This window comes from Cervus elaphus, chromosome 8 (assembly GCF_910594005.1).
Source record: "Cervus elaphus chromosome 8, mCerEla1.1, whole genome shotgun sequence".
NCBI classification, from domain to species: domain Eukaryota; kingdom Metazoa; phylum Chordata; class Mammalia; order Artiodactyla; family Cervidae; genus Cervus; species Cervus elaphus.
The window spans coordinates 15,840,968-15,861,524 of NC_057822.1; the positions used below are offsets into that span (position 1 = coordinate 15,840,968).

At 40.4% G+C, this 20,557-nt stretch overlaps 1 protein-coding gene across 5 annotated transcripts in view; it reads right to left on the bottom strand.

Moving 5' to 3' along the window:
- Positions 1-20,557, bottom strand: part of DIS3L2 (DIS3 like 3'-5' exoribonuclease 2) — a 353,242-nt gene that overhangs the window by 273,408 nt on the left and 59,277 nt on the right. For all 5 annotated transcript variants that reach the window (XM_043909686.1, XM_043909689.1, XM_043909687.1 and 2 more), the window contains exons 4-5: positions 18,743-18,796; positions 13,791-13,892 (exon numbers count right to left, since the gene is read on the bottom strand). In XM_043909686.1, coding sequence (XP_043765621.1) covers positions 13,791-13,892; positions 18,743-18,796 — 156 coding nt within the window. The remainder of the gene's footprint in view (positions 1-13,790; positions 13,893-18,742; positions 18,797-20,557) is intronic.

The following is a 20,557-nucleotide window of genomic DNA, read 5'->3' on the forward strand; positions in this document are numbered from 1 at the left end:
CTTCCTTATTCTTCATGGAGTTAAAACTTACCTTCCTTTCAGACCTCACGTTCCCCAGAAAGCATTCCCGGACCCTCTGCAGCCTAACAGGATACCCCTATCGTGCAGGCCCACCGCACTCCAGGATTTACTACGTACTGCCCTCAGCACTCAGTGCTGCTCACTAGACTGACCTCCTCAACCCAGGTTTCTCAAGAAAATTAAGCTCATACACACCAAGGCATCCATTACACATAATGAGTTACCTTCTCTACTTTGAATTTAGAATGGCACTATTTAAGGACCATCTTTGGGAGAACTGAGAAAATTCAAGTCATTTTCCATGGTCTGTGGTTTAGATGCAGAAGATCCCACCGATCTCATTCTATACTGCATTTCTAAGGCACAGCGTGATGCCTGACTCACAGTAAGCGTGCAGCAAAGAGGTAATAGAGGAGTTGCATGAATAGACAAGCCCTACCCTGACCCTGCTGACAGTCTGTATTTTAAACTGTTTATCTCCACCATTCATTCTATATTCCAACCTGCTAGAAATCTCCTTGGTTCCTGACCATGAGCTCACTTCCCATTTGAAGCTTTATACTCATCCCTTAACTGATCTTTGTCAACTGCTTCAAGCACTGACCTTCAGCTGATCTACTACAGGCCTCCTCTAACCGTGCCACTGACAATTTTTCCTGCAACACAAATAGGCCTCATTTGGTACTTTACACGGACTGAGTGGAAAATTGCTTATCTTCTCTCTGATCACTTCAAGCACAGATGCATACCACCTACTGCTCAAGTAAATGGCAAAAAGGCCTGAAGCGTAAGGGTAGAGCCCAGGGACACTGGATGAGAAACTGAATGAAGCTGGAATAAATAGCAGTAAGGAGAAAGTTAAGATTAATTTTGCCACTAGAATGTTCACATTTATTGTTCAAGAGAAAACTATAAGGAAAACAAATCAAAACAAAACACAGAATCCAAGCAAGCTAATCTCCAAGAACTCACAGAGATAGAGACTCTTAACATTTTCTTTTTTAAAAAACTTTTTTATTTTTTATTGGGGTACAGCCAATTAACAATATTATGACAGTTTCAGGTGAACAGTGAAGGGACTCAGCCATATACATACATGTATCCATTCTTCCCCAGAGACTCTAACATTTTCCAATTCAAAATCAAAAGATTCAAGAACTAAAAGCTTGAAATACTGAGATGGAGTCAAAACAGGAAAACTCTTCCCAGCATAGCTGTCACGCTATTTAAGAGGAGAAGCAGGAGTTTGTGTGAAGGCTCCTACAGTTTCTTGGTCAGCTGGGCAGGAGCAAAGTCCTTCATGAGGTCTAATGCGCCCCTGGAACAAGGGTCAGCAAACCACCACTGACCGGCCACATCCAGCTGCTTGTGAAAATGAAGTTTTTCTGGAACATAGTTGCTTTTGTGCTACAACGGCAGAGTTGAGAAGTTGTAGCAGAACCATGTGGCCCACAACGCCTTAAACATTTTACTATCTTGTCTTTTTTAGAAGTTTGCCAATTCCTACCCTAGAAAGTGCCTATGCCCTCCAAACTACCATAGGGACATCACCCTTCTGGCCAACTATTCACAGGGCATTTGCTTCTAAACCTGATCTGGTTTTCTCCAGAGCATGTCCCTGTCTGTCCTACCCTTGGTTCTGTGCTCTGCATTATCAACTCATTCTCTTACCAGCCAGTCCCAACTTCTTTTAGCATTAAATCTAGTTCATTCTCTGTACACTGTTATCAAATCTGAGCTTTTAATCTGTCATGAGTTGATGGATTAAATTTTAAGTAATTTGGTATATTTCAGAAATCTTTCATTAAAAATAGACAACTTGGGCAAGATTTTCTATCTCAAGCTCTGCCTCTAGGAAATCTAACTTAAGATACTACATTTAAGTCAAGTTTTTCTTTCTCATATGAAAACAAAGGTAACCATCATCTTTGTGTCTCTTTCCTTGAATTATTACCCTTTCTCAGCCTTCTTCATGCCCTCCTTCGCTCATTGTGATTTGGATTCTGCCTTTTCTTTTCTTCCCTACTGAAACTGCTCTGATCTGTGCCACAAATGGCTCCATATTAGCCAAATCTAACTTCTCATTAAAATTTCTCACTGGGTCTATCAGCAACAGGGCACTGTGGACTTCTCCTCATTCAAATGTCCCTTGTTGAGGGACATCCCAGCCTAACATTCTCTCCTGGTTTTCCTCCTTCCTTTCTGGACACCACTTCTCAGTCTCCTATATTGGATCTTTCTTCCTCTCCACGGCCATGAAGTGTTGGTGTTCCTCAGACTCCATTCTCGGTGGCCTTATCTCTCCATAAATCAACCCCAGGAGATTTATTCAAGTGTCATTGAGGTTACCCAAATCTCTACCTCTAGCCAAGGTCTCACTTGTGAACTCCAAATTCTAATATCCAACGTTTCCTAGCTCTACATACCTATACGTCCCCAGGCCTCACCAACTCACCATGTCCAAACAAACCCATCATTTGTCCCTGCTCCCCTTCCTAACTTAGCACATGGTGCCATCATCCTCTGAATTACCCAAGCCTGAAAAGTAGGAGTCATCCTAGCTTCTTCTTTCTCTCTTGCCTACTACATCCAATTGCCACATTCTAGCTTACTAAACAGGCTTAAATTCATCTCCTTACAACCCTCATGGCCACTGTGACTCTTACCTCTCTCACTGAGACTCTTAAATATTAATAACTTTGTTATCAACCTCCCACCAATTTTACTCCTTTCCTTTAAATCCTCCACCCTTCCACCAAAATGATATTCTACTATTCAAATCTGACTACATCACCTCTCCTCAAAATCCTCGAATGGCTCCCCAATACCTACAGGGTAACAGCAGAACTCTTTTATACAGTATGTAGACATTTCATGATGTGCCTCTCCTGACCTGCCATTTACCAGCCCAGTCTCATCTCCTGCCACTTTATATCTTTATCTTGCATTGTAAGCTCCAAAATACTAAAATAGTAGGTGTTTCCAAATCTACCACATTCCTTTCCCTAGTTGCCTAAATTCATAAGACAATTATGTCTATGTCCTAAATCATGACTAGTTTCTATAAAAGATACGATAATATAAGCCTATTGAAAAATTGTTTAAAAATGAAAATTTTAACAAAATTTAAATGAAAAAATGTAAAATTGTAACAGTAGCAGTAGCAAGCAATAATATCAAAATACTACTAATAATAACAATAAACTCTTTGTGTTTGTGTGTGTATGTGTGTTAGTTGCTCAGTCGTGTCCAACTCTTTGCGATCCCATGAACTGTAGTCCACCAGGCTTCTCTGTCCATGGAATTCTCCAGGCAAGAATTCTAGAGTGGCTTGCCATTCCCTTCTCCAGGAGATCTTCCCAACCCAGGGATTGAACCAGGGTCTCCCATATTGTGGGCAGATTCTTTACTGTCTGAGTCACCAGGAAGCCCTTTATGGTTTATAAATATTTCCAAATAAATGCCTTAAAATTTCCTTGCCTTTCACTTACAAAAATTACATCATTAGCTTAATTCAAAGATTAATAAATTTACTTTGTACTACACATTGTACTCTAAGGCAAGAATTACATAACTAAGGGTGATCTTAAAGACCATCTAGATCATTTTCAGGCATTTCTGAATTCTTTGTTCATTAGTGGGGATGAATTTATAGTAAATGATGTAGAAATTTTTGCCCGATCTCCCTAATGACCAGTGGCATACGGTTTTCAGATGGTTAGCCAGGAATGCCACGTATAATGAATCTAATTAATCCAGCATGACAGTTATCAGTGCAGTTCACCAGATATATCCTGCCACCCCAAATTGCAAACACTTTGGAGAACTGTACTTTTCGGCCCTCTTGTGGTTGAGCAGGGCCAGGTGACTCACTCTGGCCAATGAGCTGTGAACAGAACTGACAGAGATACTTCAGGACAAAGGCATTTTAAATATGGCCCCTCCGAGGCTCTGTTTCCTTCTGCCACAGAAAAGAGGACTGCTCCTAACAGCAGTTGTTTCATTCAGCCTGGACTCTGGAGTAATGATCATGCAAAACACAACCCTAGATGACAGTGATGGGCAAAGGGCATGAATAAGAAATAAACCACGTCATTGCATAATCTTGCCTACCATCCAATTATCCAGCAATTTCCTCAAAGGAATGTATACTGAGATACTAACATTTTATGTCAATACTTTGTAGGAGCATTTTATGTCTGCTATGAGTAAATGTTATCAGTGGTAAATTCAAGAGCTAGGAATAGTAAAATTGAGTCATTACATGATCTTGGCCAAACTATAACTCTCAGTCCTTGTTTCAAAGAAGAAGAAGAATATCTGACATTTCTTGTGCATTTATAATGTGCCGATATTGTTTTAAGTACTTTACCTATATTAACTCATTCCTTACAATGAATGTGAACTCACCAAACCATCTCTATGGATCTAAGGAGGAATGAATTAGTTTTCTAGCAAATAATCCTAAAATATTAATTGGGAGTTTCCCAGCACAAATAAGCGACTCTATCCTTAAATGATACATTCCTTATTTCAGACATTTCAATTTGAATTATAGAGATGTGAAGGCATGTTTAAAGCAGGCAAGAACCTGAAGATTTGATCCGAGAGCTGGCAATAAAGAAGAAGAAGAGAAGACTGTTAAAAATAGGTTTGTGTATATAACAATTTGGGGGAAATCCGATCATAGCAGTAGATATACCTCACCTACCATATTGTTATGGGTGGAGGCTCTGGAGACCTTGCCCTTCAAGATGAGGTACCTTCCAAGTCTTTTTTGGGCCTGCCACACAGCCAAGAAACCAAACAGTTCTCAGAAATCCTTACTCCACTGGAATTGAGAACAATCCAAAATGATAGTGGTTATATAAGAGATTGGATTAAATATAATCTAGTATGATTGGTGCATATTTAAAGAAGAACTTGGAAGACAAAACTTTAAAACAATCACTTGAAGGAAAAGTTAGTTGTCAAAGGAAACAATTTACTGTACTAGACCAATTTCATGTGACCATAAGAAGATTTGGAACAGCCATTGAAAATTAGGGATTAAATGTGCACTTTGATTTTTTTTTTGTTTGTTTAATGTAGAACAAGAGTAGTTATTCCTATCAGCACTTCCTTTATTCTTTCAAGCTCAAGTTCTTTCTATGCCAATCTCTTCCAAAATACCCATCCATAGTTCTATTATTTCCTTGCTGAAGTATGAGCATTCTGAATAAAAATAAGTTTTCTTTCTTATTTTAACTGTACAAAAGACATGTGAGAAAACATAGAATAATTGTCCCTGTCTTAATTCATGTATAAACTTTGCTCTGTTGTAAACTAAGTAAAACAATCCTGTCCCAAAACCCTATTACACTGCTGGTGGGAATGCAAACTAGTACAGCCACTATGGAGAACAGTGTGGAGATTCCTTAAAAAACTGGAAATTGAACTGCCATATGACCCAGCTATCCCACTCCTGGGCATACAAACCAAAGAAACCAGAACTGAAAGAGACACTTGTACCCCAATGTTCATCACAGCGCTGTTTATAATAGCCAGGACATGGAAGCAACCTAGATGCCCATCAGGAGACGAATGGATAAGAAAGCTATGGTATATATACACAATGGAATATTATTCAGCCATTAAAAAGAATACATTTGAATCAGTTCTAATGAGATGGATGAAACTGGAGCCCATTATACAGAGTGAAGTAAGCCAGAAAGATAAACACCAATACAGTATACTAACACATATATATGGAATTTAGAAAGATGGTAATGACAACCCTATATGCAAGACAGAAAAAGAGACACAGATATATAGAACAGACTTTTGGACTCTATGGGAGAAGGCGAGGATGGGATGATCTGAGAGAATAGCATTGAAACATGTATATTATCAAGTGTGCAACAGATCGCCAGTCCATGTTAGATGCATGAGACAAGTGCTCAGGGCTGGTGCACTGGGATGACCCAGAGGGATGGGATGGGGAGGAGGTGGGAGTGGGGGTTCAGGATGGGGAACACATGTAAATCCATGGCTGATTCATGTCAATGTATGGCAAAAACCACTACAATATTGTAAAGTAATTAGCCTCCAACTAATAAAAATAAAGGAAAAAATAATAATAATCCTGTCCCAAGAGAAATTTAGACTTGGCTAACAAAGTGCTTAGTTGATTTATTCTCACTCTACCTTCTCAGTACAAGACAGATACTCAACAAATACCTAGGTGATAAATGAATAACATTATAGTTTTCCAGGAGGCATCAATATACCAAATCTATTCCAGTCTATCTTACTATTTTTTAAATATTCAGACAAAAGAATAAAGAAGGTAAGTTCCAATGAGAAGAAATTTCACTTGAAATCCACCCCTGACTCATCAGCCAGTCAACTCCTGTTCTAGTTTCACCTGATTTAATTGTAATATGCTCTTATCAGCCTCCTTTACTCTGACTTTCTCTGGGCCACTCACTACGGTTGCATCAACTAATCTGCTCTCCCTAGTTCCCAATCAAACAAAGAAGTTAATATTTAAACAACTCTGGCTCCTCCTATACAGGACTTAGCTTGAACCCAACTCCTAGATCCAAGATACAACAGCTGAATTCTGGGCTCCCAAATCTCCTTTGGTACAGCCAAAAAAGGCCCAAAATTCTGGTTTTCAAGGTTGGTCTTCTCCGTTGGTTCTTGTTCCCAGTATTGCTCTAACCAATTCTCCTAGCTTAGGGATTATATACTATCCTTGACTCCCAGCCTAGTGGCTGCATCTACCAGTCTTCTTGTAATAAAATGGTTCCACATCTCTGCAATTAGAACCCTGTCCCAAAATTCCAGAAGGATGTACTCCCTACATGACAAATGCCTACCTGCCTCGGAATACCTGTGTCACATGCCTCATGAATTTGAGACGTGGTGCCAATAGCCAGAATGGTATTGGGGTCTGTAACCTCTTTGACTCTATTCTTGTCCAGAGGGTTGTATCTCTTGGTTTGACTTTATAATTAGGTGAGTGCTCTCAGTTTCTTATCTACTATGTAGGGCAGATGTCTGGTAAGATACGTTCCTAATACCTGCCACCATAATGCCCTGGGCAGCTATCATATCTCTCTAGTTTCAGGATACAGCGACTCAATTCACTCAAATTCTAATTAACTGTTTCTAAATTCTTTATCGTATAAGAATAATACTAGGCCTTTGGGCATCTCAAATGATAAAGTCAATTCTGTACCCATGATGGTAACTCAGGATATTGCCTTATGCTAAAGTATGTATTACTATTTTCTGGATTTTTTTTAATGTTGATTTTTATGACACCTGACAATATCATATTTACAGATCAAATAACTCTCTCCTTTGTATCTCTGGAATAACAAATAGCAATGGAATCATGAATTGAAGAGATGTGACTCAATCCCAACTCTGTCACTCCCTGGTTATACGTTACCTAAATTAGTATGATGTTTAAGCTAAACCTCAAGTTTCCCATTTACCAAACTGAGACAGACATACGGGCAGACTCAAGAATGGTGTGAGGCACTATACACATTCCTGGTACATAGTAAATACTAAGAAGTGAGCAAGCAGCAACAGCCACAGAGCTTATATAAACTTTTTGCAATGCACTGTATTAGATTATTAAGAGAAGTAAAATAAGAGGATTAATTTATCACAGTTTAAAAACGATGAAGGGCAAGGTTGTTTATGGAAGATGAACTTGATGGGGAAAAGGAAAGGAAATGGAATAGGCAAAGATCAAATAAGTGGCAATCAGAAGAGTTTACAGAGCAAAGAGGAGGATTCTGTGAGCTTCAGTAAAAGGGGGTCAAGGACATTAGTATTCCTGGAGGGGGGAAATCTTGGTAACAGTTAGGAATTCCCTGTTCTTCCCAGTGTCTAAGAGAGCTGATTGAGGGGCTGCAGCACTTAGCCATGGAGAAGGCAATGGCAGCCCACTCCAGGAGAATCCCAGGGACGGCAGAGCCTGGTGGGCTGCCATCTATGGGGTCGCACAGAGTCGGACACAACTGAAGCGACTTAGCAGCAGCAGCAGCAGCACTTAGCCAACTGCATGGCAGGAAGACAGAGCCTTACTTCATGTGTTCCTCTTGGAAGCAGAAATTTTCACAGCCCTCTGCTACCAAATTAATTCTCAGCCCAAGTCATTCTCGTTCCACGCCCCCTCCCCCAGAGAAAAAAAGCCAAACCTCTCTCCTCTATGAAATCTTCCCCATTTCTCTCAAGAGTTTAGTGCTCCTATAACTCATGTATTTCTCCATCGTGCAAACTATACTACAGTTGTTGCATCCCTTTTCCAACCAGTCTATGAGCATCTTAAGAGCAAAGCATGTGACCTATTCAAGTGTGTACCTCCAGCGTCTAGCACAAGGCAGGACGGGTGGAGGGTGAGAAGCCATCAGATACCCTGCACTGTTCCAGGCAGAATCATCAAGATCAATGGTTCTAACCATTTGGGGATATGACATCCACCTTAAAACCTGAGGAAAACCACAGACCCTCAGCCTATAAAAATCCATGCACACACTCGCACTGAAAAAAAAAAAAGCAAAAAAAACAACAAAAACAAACATAAGGAAAGGAACGAGCAATAAGCTGAGTCAAGAGATATGTAGTCTACCTCTGGTTCCCAAAACTCCAAGTTCTCAAACAAGTCACTAAACTTCCCAGTTGACAAAGTGAAGAAACTATCATTTGCCTCAACTCTCCTTCACCAGATTTCTATAATAAAGAATACAGATACATACTAAAAGCATGGAGGAATTCTGAAATTAAAATAGTTATATAAGAGCAAATTATTTCTTATTACTGCTCCACAGCTTGATACTTTCACAGCTATCTATTTTGCCAAAAAACATGCTGAGAAATAAATTGACTATTTACTACTACAGCGAAAAGAACTGTTGTTTACATACCCAAGAGGGGTTTGCACAACAAGCATAAAGAAGCAAAGATGAATAATCCAATTAATTCACATTTGCTCACACCATTGACTACAGATTCCTTTGATAACAATATGCTTTTGTACTAAAAAACCTGTAATACAATTGGCCAGTATGCTGTGAGATGTTTATATTCTACATGTCAGGGATTCTTGATGACAGTCTGAATATTCTCTTCTCTCTCATTTGACCCTGTCACCAACAACTGTCACAGGTGGGCTATAGCCAACAGAGCTCCCCTCTTCAGAAGGGGAAGTTGTAAAATACTTGCAAATAGTGTGTGTGTGCTCAGTCGTTCAGCTGTGTCTGACCCTTTTGCAACCCCATGGGTTGGAGCCTGCCGGGCTTCTCTGTCCCTGGAATTTTCCAGGCAAGAATACTGGAGCAGATTGCCATTTCCTACTCCAGGGGATCTTCCTGACCCAGGAATCAAACCTGCGTCTCTTGCGTCTCCTACACTGGTAGGCAGACGGGGCTGACTTTAACATAAAATGCAGTTGTCAAGCAGCCACTGTGAAGACCCTTAGAAACTCCAAAGAAATGGAACAAGTAAGGAACGCTGAGCCACCGTCTACACTTCAAATCTTCTGAAAGCCGAAGAGGGCCTACACACATACCCAGGCAGACAGACCCCCTGTCATTTCCCCAACTCTATTTCTAGCAGCAACTCCAAGGGTAGGGTCCCCCTTGCCGGTCTAGACCTTTCTGTGTATCCATGCCAATCTCTGCTCAAAAGTAGATCATTAATAAAGGATCCAGAGTCCCAGGGGGAGGTCATGGCCCAGCCACAAGGTGTTAAGGTTCACACTTCTTCCCTCAGCTATCTTTCCACCAATCAAGTCTCAGATCCTAGGTCCAGAGAGTTCAGCCCCAGCTCCCTAACTTCTTTCTTTTTCCCTCTTGAGTCACATAGTATATCCTTGTTACTCAGTGTGGTTCCAGAACCAGTAGCACCAATGTTGACTGGAGCCTTGCACAATTTGGGGCACCACTTCAGATCTACTGAATTAGAATCTGCATTTTAACAAAATCCCTGGGCTGAATCATTTGCAGCTTAGAGACAAGTACTGGCCTATAGGATTGGCCTCAATTCTAATGAGATATTCTCACATCCAACTTTCTCAAACAGAACACAGCTACTCTTAGCTTTGCTCTGCAAACCTCCTTCATGAATACCACTCCTCCCCAGACTCCCCTCTACCCATCTGCCTAGAAAGCATTCCCACACAGGGCAGTGACTACCATAATTCTTGATGAGCTGCCTGGCCTACCTGCCAGTAACTCTGAAGGCAGACTCCAGGGCCAAGAGAGCTCCAAAGTTCCTCTTTCTGTGCTGATTCGCAAGTCGTAGGCATTGGTAAGAAAATCATCAGAGGCTTTTTTACAATTAAGCTCTAGCACAATTTCTGGGGTCTCAGCCAATACCTAGCACCCAAGATTTAGGGACTCAGCCTACTTTTCTTTTGACTTGAAAGATGCCATGGTCCACTCTAGTCTCTGCAGGATTTCTCACTGCAAGACTGCTATTAAAGAGATTAAGAGTGGACAACAAAGAGGATAAACAAGGACCACTAGCACTTTAAGAAGTGCAGGCTTCCCTGGTGGCTCAGTGGTAAAGAGTCTGCCTGCAAGGCAGGAGATGCAGGTTCGATCCCTGGGTCAGGAAGATTCCCCTGGAGAAAGAAATGGCAACCCACTCCAGTATTTTTGCCTGAAGAATCCCATGGACAGAGGAACCTAGTGGGCTACAACCCATGGGGTCCCAAAAGAGTCGGACACGACTTAGCAACTAAACAACAGCAAACTGCTAACTGAAAAGCAATTTTTACACTGTGGAAATAATACAGGAGGAACATTACAAATGACAGCTAAAAGGATTTCAAAAGATCCTGACTCTGCCCCTCTTTGGACTTGGCTGCCTATGCTTAATCCTGAGAACAGATTTCACTAAACATCTTCCTCCTCCATGCTTAAGGGCTAAAGGTATATTGACTTCTTCCATGAAGCTTCCTCTTGCCAGCAAGAGGGCTGAAAAAGTTATCAAGCAAGGTAGAGCAAAATATGCCTCTCCAGATTCAAGCAGGTTATATGGATTATGAGCGCCTGAGTGTGTTGATACCATTTCACTTAGACCTTTGCCCCTTGCAACCTCAGAATGCATCAGCCTTTTCTCTAAACCAGGCAGAGGTGGAATTTAACCATCATGGTTCACACTCCACTTTATCAGGGACAGAGTCCTCTCTTCAAACTCTTCAGCTGACCTCTAAAGATCCTCCTGCTGACCTCTAAATGTTGGCTTTCCCCAAAACCCAGTATTCAGCTGCTTTCTCTAGCTACACTCTCCAGGTGACCTCATTCACTATATGGCTGATGACTCCCAAACTGACAGCTCTAGCTTCAAGCTCTTCTTGAAGCTCCAGATTCATTTGTCCAAATATCTTATTTCGTTCGTTGGTTTCTTCATTTTCAGCATTTTTTACAGCTTTATTGAGGTATAACTGACATTCAATAAACTACATATATTTAAAGTACACAAATTGATTGGTCTTAACATACAGAATTATGAAACTATCCCAGCACGAAAATGAACATGCCTATAGCCCCCAAAAGTCTCTTTGGGGCCCTAAGGTAATCCATCTCTCCTGCTCCCACTCCAGGCAACCAAAGATTTGCCTTTTGTCACTATAAATTAGTCTGCATTTTCTAGTCATATAAAGGAATCATAGAGTGTGTACTGTCTAGCTTCTTTTACCCATCACAACTATTTTGAGATTCACCCAGGTTAAATATTACATATATCAAGCAATACCATTAATTTTTTTTTACCAGCCAAGTTGTATTCCATTGAATGGATATAACAAAATTGGTTGATGGGCTTATGGACATTTGGGTGGTTTCCAATCTGTCTGGGGCTATCGCTAAAAAAGCTGCTATGAACTTTCATATATAAATCTTTATATGAACAAATACCTTAATTTCTCTAAGGTAAATATCCAGGAATGGAACGACTAGGAGACTTCATCATTCTTGTTCCTTCTCTGGCTTACCTTTACTATAAAGCTGCCTGTTTGCTATAAAGCTGCCTGTAGAGCTCTCTAATGACCTCTAAAAATACTTCCTCTGGTTGGACCAGACTGTAATGCACTCTTTCTGTCATCTTAAACCTGGTCAACACTGTGCTAGATGATGCTTTCAAGAAAAGAGGAAATGACCTAAATCAATCTATATTCCTAGGACCTGGAGCCAACCCTTAGTTGGTGCTTTCAAGGAATCAAGGAAAGAGACTGTGCACAACTGGCAGCAACCAGGGATGGGAGTTTCCCTGGAGGAGGGCAGGGCAACCCACTCCAGTATTCTCGCCTGCAGAGTCCCCGTGGACAGAGGAACCTGGAGGGCTACAGTCCACGGGGTTGCAAAGCGTCGGACACAACTGAGTGACTAAGCACATCACAGCAGAGGAATGGGAGCTGGGGGCAGGGTGGAGATGAAGATCTGGACTAGCATAATTCACTCTCTGCATTTAACTTCAATCAATCAAAATTATCCTTAAATTCAATTAAGTGTAAGTAGTACCTATCTCTAGCTGCAATCCCCACCAGACTAAAAACTCCATGAGAGCAACAACTATGTCCATCTTGATCATTACTAATGTCCATGCACCCTACAAATCCCTGACACATAGTTCTTACTCAATTACTAAAGCCTTATCAGATAACAAAAAAGAATTTAATTTATGCCTCAACAAAGCTCTGAGATAAGGTAGTACTTCCCACATTCCTGGAAAAATTAATAATAAAAACTTGAGTTGCTACCATGGGTCAAGAACTATTCTAAGATTTTTACATATATTCCCATTTAATCCTATGACAAATCTATGAAGTAGGTACTATGATTATTCCCAATCTATAGATGAGGCATATGAAGCACAGAGAGGTTATATAACTCACCCAAGGTTATACAGGTAAGTGGCAAAGATGAGCTGCAAACCCAAGTAGCCTAGCCTAAAAGCCCACTTTATTAATCACTCTGCTTTAATACCTCTCACTGAAGAAGACACCAAAATCTCGAGTAGCAATAAACTGAGCCAAATAAAATAAAAATGTGATATAAAGCATGCTAGGAAGAAAAATTAATATTTAGATATATAAGTTACCAGTTTTATACAATTAAAAAGAAACTGCTGTTATGAATCATTCTAGTGTCTGACCCTTATTTAAAACAGTAGTCAAAACAAAAGCAAATCTTCCTTTCCAATTGACAGACATAGATGGAAACTAAAACCCAGAATATTCTCATATTAACAACATTTTCATCTGCTATCAAATCTCTGTTTTATAAAATACACAGTCTATTTTTATCTGCCAAGGGAAGCCCAACCACCAAACTGGACATCACAGAACTAGACATGTGCTGCCTGGGTTTTCCAGGAAAGGCATCAGGAATATGTGAAGACTGCCACCATCCCTATGGCTTTGTCTTCCCAGTTCTCCCAGCATTAAATGTTGGATAACACCACATTATCAGGTTTGAATGTCCCCTGCAAGCTTTTCTTCTACCCTAAAAATTACCAGAAACCAAGGCAAAGCATGCAAGAGGGAAGACAGATCACAGGGGAGGGAACAAGGAGAACTCAAATCATTAGGTGTGTGCCCATCCAATGAAGCTATGTCCCAAGTGTTCTGTGTGGCCTGCTTCTGAGGCAACCAAGGGCCTGAGGGGTCTGGGACTGCGTCAGTTTATGCTGTCTCGCTGATGCACTGTGGAATGCAAAAGGCCCTGAGAAGTCTCTAGTTGTAAGAGGAAAACTTAACTCACCTTCCACTGCTCCTCTGGAAGCAGCTTCACGACCACCAGATCCCCATTCAAGGCTCTATTACGAGCAACAACGCCATCAATAAAAATGTCTCGATCACCATCCTAGGTTGGAGAAAGGAATGTAAGAGTCAACTTACCAAGGCTTGGAATCAAAAATAACTCCCTTGGCTTACAAACTGTAGACTCTAAAATCTGCCCGCTGACTTAACAGGAACACTGGTATTGCTATTTAGCCACAAACAGACCTAGAGGAAGTTCAGTCTCTTTGGAACTAATAGAATTGGTGATAAACACATAAGAGCAGGTTAACATAATTCTAAAAAGAAATCACCAAATAAGAGAAGATCTACTATAGGCAGGTCAAAAACAAAAATATATAAAGCAAAAAACTAGGATTGCAAGCTTGCATAACCAGAATGCGAAAGGACTAAGTTGTCCTTTTTTGTCTTGAATAAAATAAAGCATGATGGTACCCCTTCTATACTGAATTTTTTTAAGCAAAGGGAAGGGTAAAAAGCAGACAGTTTGAAAGAAGATAGAAGAAAATCAACATATAATACCCTTAAAAAACCAACCACAGGCAGGGACAACAACCAGCTCCATGATTTGGGCTCTCTACAAGGAAGCTGGCATATTCCCTGCCCTCCCCCCACCCCCGCCCCCCAGGAAAGCAGCAGAGAAAGCAAATCATGGTTTGTTTGTTTTTTAACTGAAGTAGAGTTGTAGTGTTAGCTTCAGGTATCCAGCATAGTGATTGAGTAATTTTTTCAGATTACATTCCATTAGAGGTTATTGTAAGATACTGATTATATAATAATTCCCTGTAGCATAGCGTAGTGTTAGTCACTCAGTTGTGTCTGACTCTTTGCAACCCCATGGACTGTAGCCCACCAGGCTCCTCTGTCCATGGAATTCTCTAGGCAAGAATACTGGAGTGGGTTGCCATTTCCTTCTCCAATAATTCCCTGTGCTGTACAGTAAATCCTTGTTGCTCACCTATTTTATCTATGGCAGTTTGAAGAGCTGAGCTGAATAAACAATCCAAATCTATGGGTAGACTGCATCACAACTCAGCTCATATTTGATTCATTCAGAAGTCTGCATCTATTGCAGAATCTCTTATTTTAAAGATATTCGCAGGCAGCTCAAAATTAAAAGTTTGAGTCAACCTCTTCTAATTACTTTTTAAAGTCAAAGAGTTCAGTCCTTTATTTGAATGCTGTAAGACTTGCTTGCTCTACCCATCAGAAAAAATGGGTGGCGGGGGGAAGTGGTTAATGATCAATCTGTTGGAAATATAAAGGGATCTGGGGGTATTCTAACTAAGTATTTAGGAGGCTGGAGTAGTGCAGCAACCCAAGTATTCCATAATGGTCAGAACATCCTCCATCGATAGAACAGCTTCCTTTGGGCCAAACATAAATTCTACAGATACACAAAGAGTGCCTCTTGAAGATAAGATGCACAAAAAAGCTGTACAGAACTTTTTGCAATATAGTTCTGAGCTGAAACTTTGCTTTTTTTAATAAAAAGCCAGGTTTTGACATCTGATCTATTTCTTCTCTTTATCTTATCCCCAAAGAGGATAAAAAAGCATCTCAGTAATATCAGTTTATCTTGGGTTTTTGGAAAAAGACGCATGATTTCATTCTAATTCTATATCTTACTTTCGCTGAGAACAACAGGACACCAGCAGGTACACACAGACATGACTTCTGTATGTATCTTGAGTTTGTCATAAGAAAATGAATATCAACTTTCTATCAGTAGAAATTATAACAAACCTAAAACATATTCTCCCAAAACAAAGTACTTTTTTATACCTGAGGATCAATTTACTGTTCCTATTGGCATATGTAGCAATTTTAACACAGAAAGTGACACTGTGTGAGTTCTCAGCTGTTTTCAGAGTCAACAAGAGTAAATTTCATCAAATCTAGTCTAATTTTGTTTCTCAAAAAGCTTCAGAATTTTAAAGTTATAAGGAACATTAGACAATATTTAGTCTACTCCTTCATTTTACAATTAAGCAAACTTTCTGTTTCTTACTGTCAGAGCGTAAGCCACATCTCCTATCAATTCCTACCTCTATTCCCTCTGGTAAAGCAGGGGGCAGGTAATATTCAGGCCCTGATCTCACAGCCCACCTCCTAGCCTACCTGTGAGCATGTTTCCAGTTCATACCAGTTCACAGTTGACATGGACATGAGCAACGTACACTCAGAAATCTAGACCAGTGATGGATTTACAGAGGCATGTCATTCATTGTCCCTACTATCTCCTCCTTCAACTGTTTTCTATAATGCTTCTAAAACCTGAAATTGACCAGAAAACCCACAAAACTGGAATGCAGGATTGTTCCAGTGTCCAAAACCAGACTATCTACAATCAGTTACAACTGGGCTTTTTTTTCTTAAGTATAATTGCTTTACAATGTTGTGTTAGTTTCTGCTATAAACAAAGTCAATCAGCCATAGGTATACATATATCCCCTCCCTCGTGGGCCACCCTTTCCCAACCATCCACCCACCCCAGGTCATCACAGAGCACCAAGCTAAGCTCCCTATGCTATGTTCTTAATTACTTAGAGGTGAGTCATTTAGCACTTTTTCCTCCCTCTGAGACAATTTTATTACTCCATCAATGGCCAAATAAGAGAATAAAAGAGGTACAGAAATAAGCCAATCTTAATATCGCAACTGTGTAAAAAATTCTAAGTAGGACATGCCAGGAACACAATTTCAAGTAGAACAACTTGAGCTCTTGAAACATCGACTTATGCTTCTTAACTTTAACAAGCCAGATTAAACAGTGGCAGCACATTATTTGCAAATTTAAATCATATGAATTTAACTTAAGGGAACCTAAGTAGGCCCACAGTTCAGAGGACCCCTGCCCTGGCCCTCCTCTGACTATATCCATCCTCATCAGGTAAGGAGTTCTCAAGGCCAAATGAATTGTAATCAGCCCCAAGCCCACTTCCAGGGCATATATGAGCATCTTCCCCAGGTCTGTCTTCCCAAACACACAGCACAGGCAGCTAACAGGTGGGTATGTCTAAAGGGTATGGGGAGAGGCTGGACACGTGGGGTGAGATGCTCACCTAGAGGACAAGGGCTTTCACTGAGTGTGGGGAGGAGGCCGGAGGGCAGCAAAGAGGGGACATGGAGCCAGGACTGGGAAGAGAAGAGGGGCAGGCCAAAGGTGGGCTTTCTCCATGCAGCCGCCTTGCAGCATGAAGCTCCAAGTAGTCTGAGAATTCTACACTTGAACCCAAGTTCAAGTACATGGAGGTATATTTGACAAGGAACATATTTCACTTAACAGTTTATTTGTCTGGTGTATAACTTTTAAGTATTTAATATAAGGTATTCATGCCTCCACTTGTACTTTGGTCCTAGGCCATACATTCATCAGGAACCAGCCTCACAGGAGACTAACTTACAGAAATTCAATACTGTGTACTCAGGAGAGAGAGAAAGCAAGCAGTGAAGTTTTCAAAATGCTGTATATAGTTTCACTTATCATTCAAATCAATGAGAGCAAACTTCAATATGCAGGGAGATGGGTGATTTGAAACCAGGTACGTCTCAGGGCCAACTCCTTACTGCACTGGGTGTGATTCTCATGCTTAAAAATCTATGTTTTTCACACACTGGGGCCCCTCATATAATTGAGCTCCTCCAACTGGTGTGCCAATGAAGAAATAATCCTTCTTTCAAATGCAGAGAAAATGCTGGTTATGCTAGATTTCTGAGAGATGGTTAATCCGTCTCCAACACTGCACACTCCTCAGAGGTTTTCATGGGTAATTCTTATCATTCTTGACTGTGAATTTACCTTATGAGCAAACTCTGAAATCTAACACCCACGTAACTCTGCTTTAAGCTACTACCTCAAAGCTAACACTCAATTCTCTCATCTAAGTACCACAGTCAGTACACACATACCATGTTCTGTCACGGGAACAGAAGATGACTACGAGAGTACAAGGTGACATGGGATATTGCTAATCTAACCCAGTGGTAAGACTTAAACTTCAGATACAAACATGAATCCTTAGCTTCTGGACACGGGCAAGGGAAAAAAGGACTAAACTGAGCTTTGGAATAGGTCTTTGGTTACTGAAAACAACAATAACAATACCACCTATGGAGTACATGACTGAACTTGCATGCTCATTAAACGTATCATTTCTCATAATGAAATGCAGTAGCTGAAATATATGTATTCCATTTCTTCATGTAGAAGCCAAAGTTTCTTCCTATAATCTCTCCCACTGTGAAAAATCTACTTCTACGGCTACACTATTTATGGCATCCTGGAAAAGATAAGTCAAGAATTTAAGAATACTGCTCTCCCAGCTTTGCACAATCAAGCCTTATCCAGAGACCTGCTGCTAATCAGATGTCAGAGTGAACTTCCCTTAATCAAAGAGAGCATGTTCAAATGAGTCATGAACTAAGAAAACATATAAAGACTCGGAGGTAAAGAGTCTTGTACCAAGTCCTATCACCTGTGGAAAAGTGAAGTGAGAAACTCTAACCAAAAAAAAAAAAAAAGCATTACACATTATTTTTGGACAAATCTGAAGATTAGCTCATGCAGTAGATTGAAAGTAGATAGCATATTTGTTTAAGAGAGATTAAACTTAAACCAGTGGAAACACCTATAAATCCTTTAAGAAGTGGTGGCTGTCTGCGAGGGTTCAGCTGAGCCTTGCAGCCAGTAACAATGCCATCCCTTTCATTTGAAGTGTGATTTTTAAGACTGGCAGAAGGGGCTGTCAACCCAAGGCAAATGTTGTTTATTTAAATTTGAAACAAATCCTTGCCCATCTTCAATTCTGTTTCACTACTCTGTTTTTCAGTTAGAATATATGATTTCAGTTTCACAGCACATCCAAAAAATTAAATGTGACATTAGGTTTATTATAAAGTTATTGAACTTACCGGAGAAGGAATGAAGGCTTCATGAAACTTCTTTGGATTAATTCTCAAAACACCCTTTAAAATAAAAAAATAAAATCTGTGAAAATTTAACTAGTTACACACTTAGGATTTTTCCATACATATGTTATTATTCAATAAAAAAGTTAGAATTAATTAAACAGTTCGATCTAGGAAACAAGTTAGATGTATAAGAACTATTCATTAAATGCATTAAATTCATTAAATGCATTAAATGCATAAAATGATTTATATTGATGTCTATACTACATAGTTCCATCAAACACTGAAAGCTCACACTGGCACCCTGCAGTGAACGGGCAGAGGTGAGAGGCAACAGAGCTTGGCGTGGAATGGGAAAGTGGCAGCTACTGGGGTTTTCTGTGCCCCTATATGCTAGTCTTCAAATGTAAAGAACAAGGTTACCTGGGGATTATGCATCACTATACAATGCCCTTTTTTTAATTCTACAGGACCTTCCCACAACTGCTTGTTTCTGTGACAATTTTCAAAGTGATACAGGTTGACTTCCAAGTTGAATAGTGAGTCTCAAGATACTGGATGTACTCTGGGCCCCTCTGCAGAGCTGAATGAGTCAATAATTCAAATTGGTCCAGAACCAGCTCTTAATGTAAATGGGAATCCTGGCTCCAACAGCCAGGCCACCCAGTCTGCCTTCAACTTCATGTTATTCCAGCACCAAATCAGGGTCTGCTTCTATTTATGCTCAGAGGTGCAGGTGGGAGCTGTCTTCAATAGCAGTTCAGTATTTTAGCCCCTTGCAGGAAGCTGTAACCCTCCCCACTTACAGCTGCACTGGAAGGCCACTGGAACACATGGATGGAGGGAGTTATTTTCCTAAGAGTTAGACTCAAAGGGAGTCTTGAGAAAGTGTTTTAAATAACATTTCTCCCCTAAAATATTGAAAGACTCAAAGATACACAATTAAAAAATAGGTGAGGGCATAAAATAAAGCAGAAAATAATTATTTCTTTCACTGGTACACCATGTTTAAATTACAAATTTCCATGTAACAGTTTATACTACTATTAAATCCCACACAGACTATGACAAACCCTCATTCAGTCCTTAATTCAGTAATTATTTATTGAATTCTGATTACATGAAAGATCCTGAGACAAACAACGTGGAAGAGAGAATGAGAACCAAGCTCAGTCCTTATTTATAGAGTAAACATGAAGAAAGATGGAAGTGAGGGGACAGCTTACTTTTAGTTGGGGATACTAAGCAAGGCTCCAGAGATGGTGTCTGATCTGGTCCTTGATTGGAGAAGCAAAATTTGAAGATAAGTCAGAAGAGAAATATAGACAAGAGTGATTAAGAGTGGACTTCTCTGGCGGCCCAGTGGTTAAGAGTCCCGCTTGACAAGGCAGGGAACACGGGTTCAATCCCTGGTTCAGGAAGATCCCACATGCTGGGGGGCAACTAAGCCTGTGTGCCCCAAGGACTGAGCCAGGGCTCTAGAGCCCAAGAGCTGCAACTACTGAAGACTGAGCACTCTAGAGTCTGTGCTCTGCGGCAAGAGAAGCCACCACCATGCGAAGTCCACTTACTACAACTAGAGAGAACCCGCACACAGCAACAAAGACCCAGTGCAGCCAAAAATAAACAAATGAAAAAAATTTTTAAATATATGTATTTTAAAAAAGAGTGATTAAGAGGATGAATACTTTTCTACCACCATGCTATATCAGAGTAACAGACAGAGGGACTGGGAAGTGAGGCAGGGAACGCCCCCAGAGGCCTGTCCCTTTTTACAAATGTCATTACAACTTCACACTTAGGACAACTGTTTCT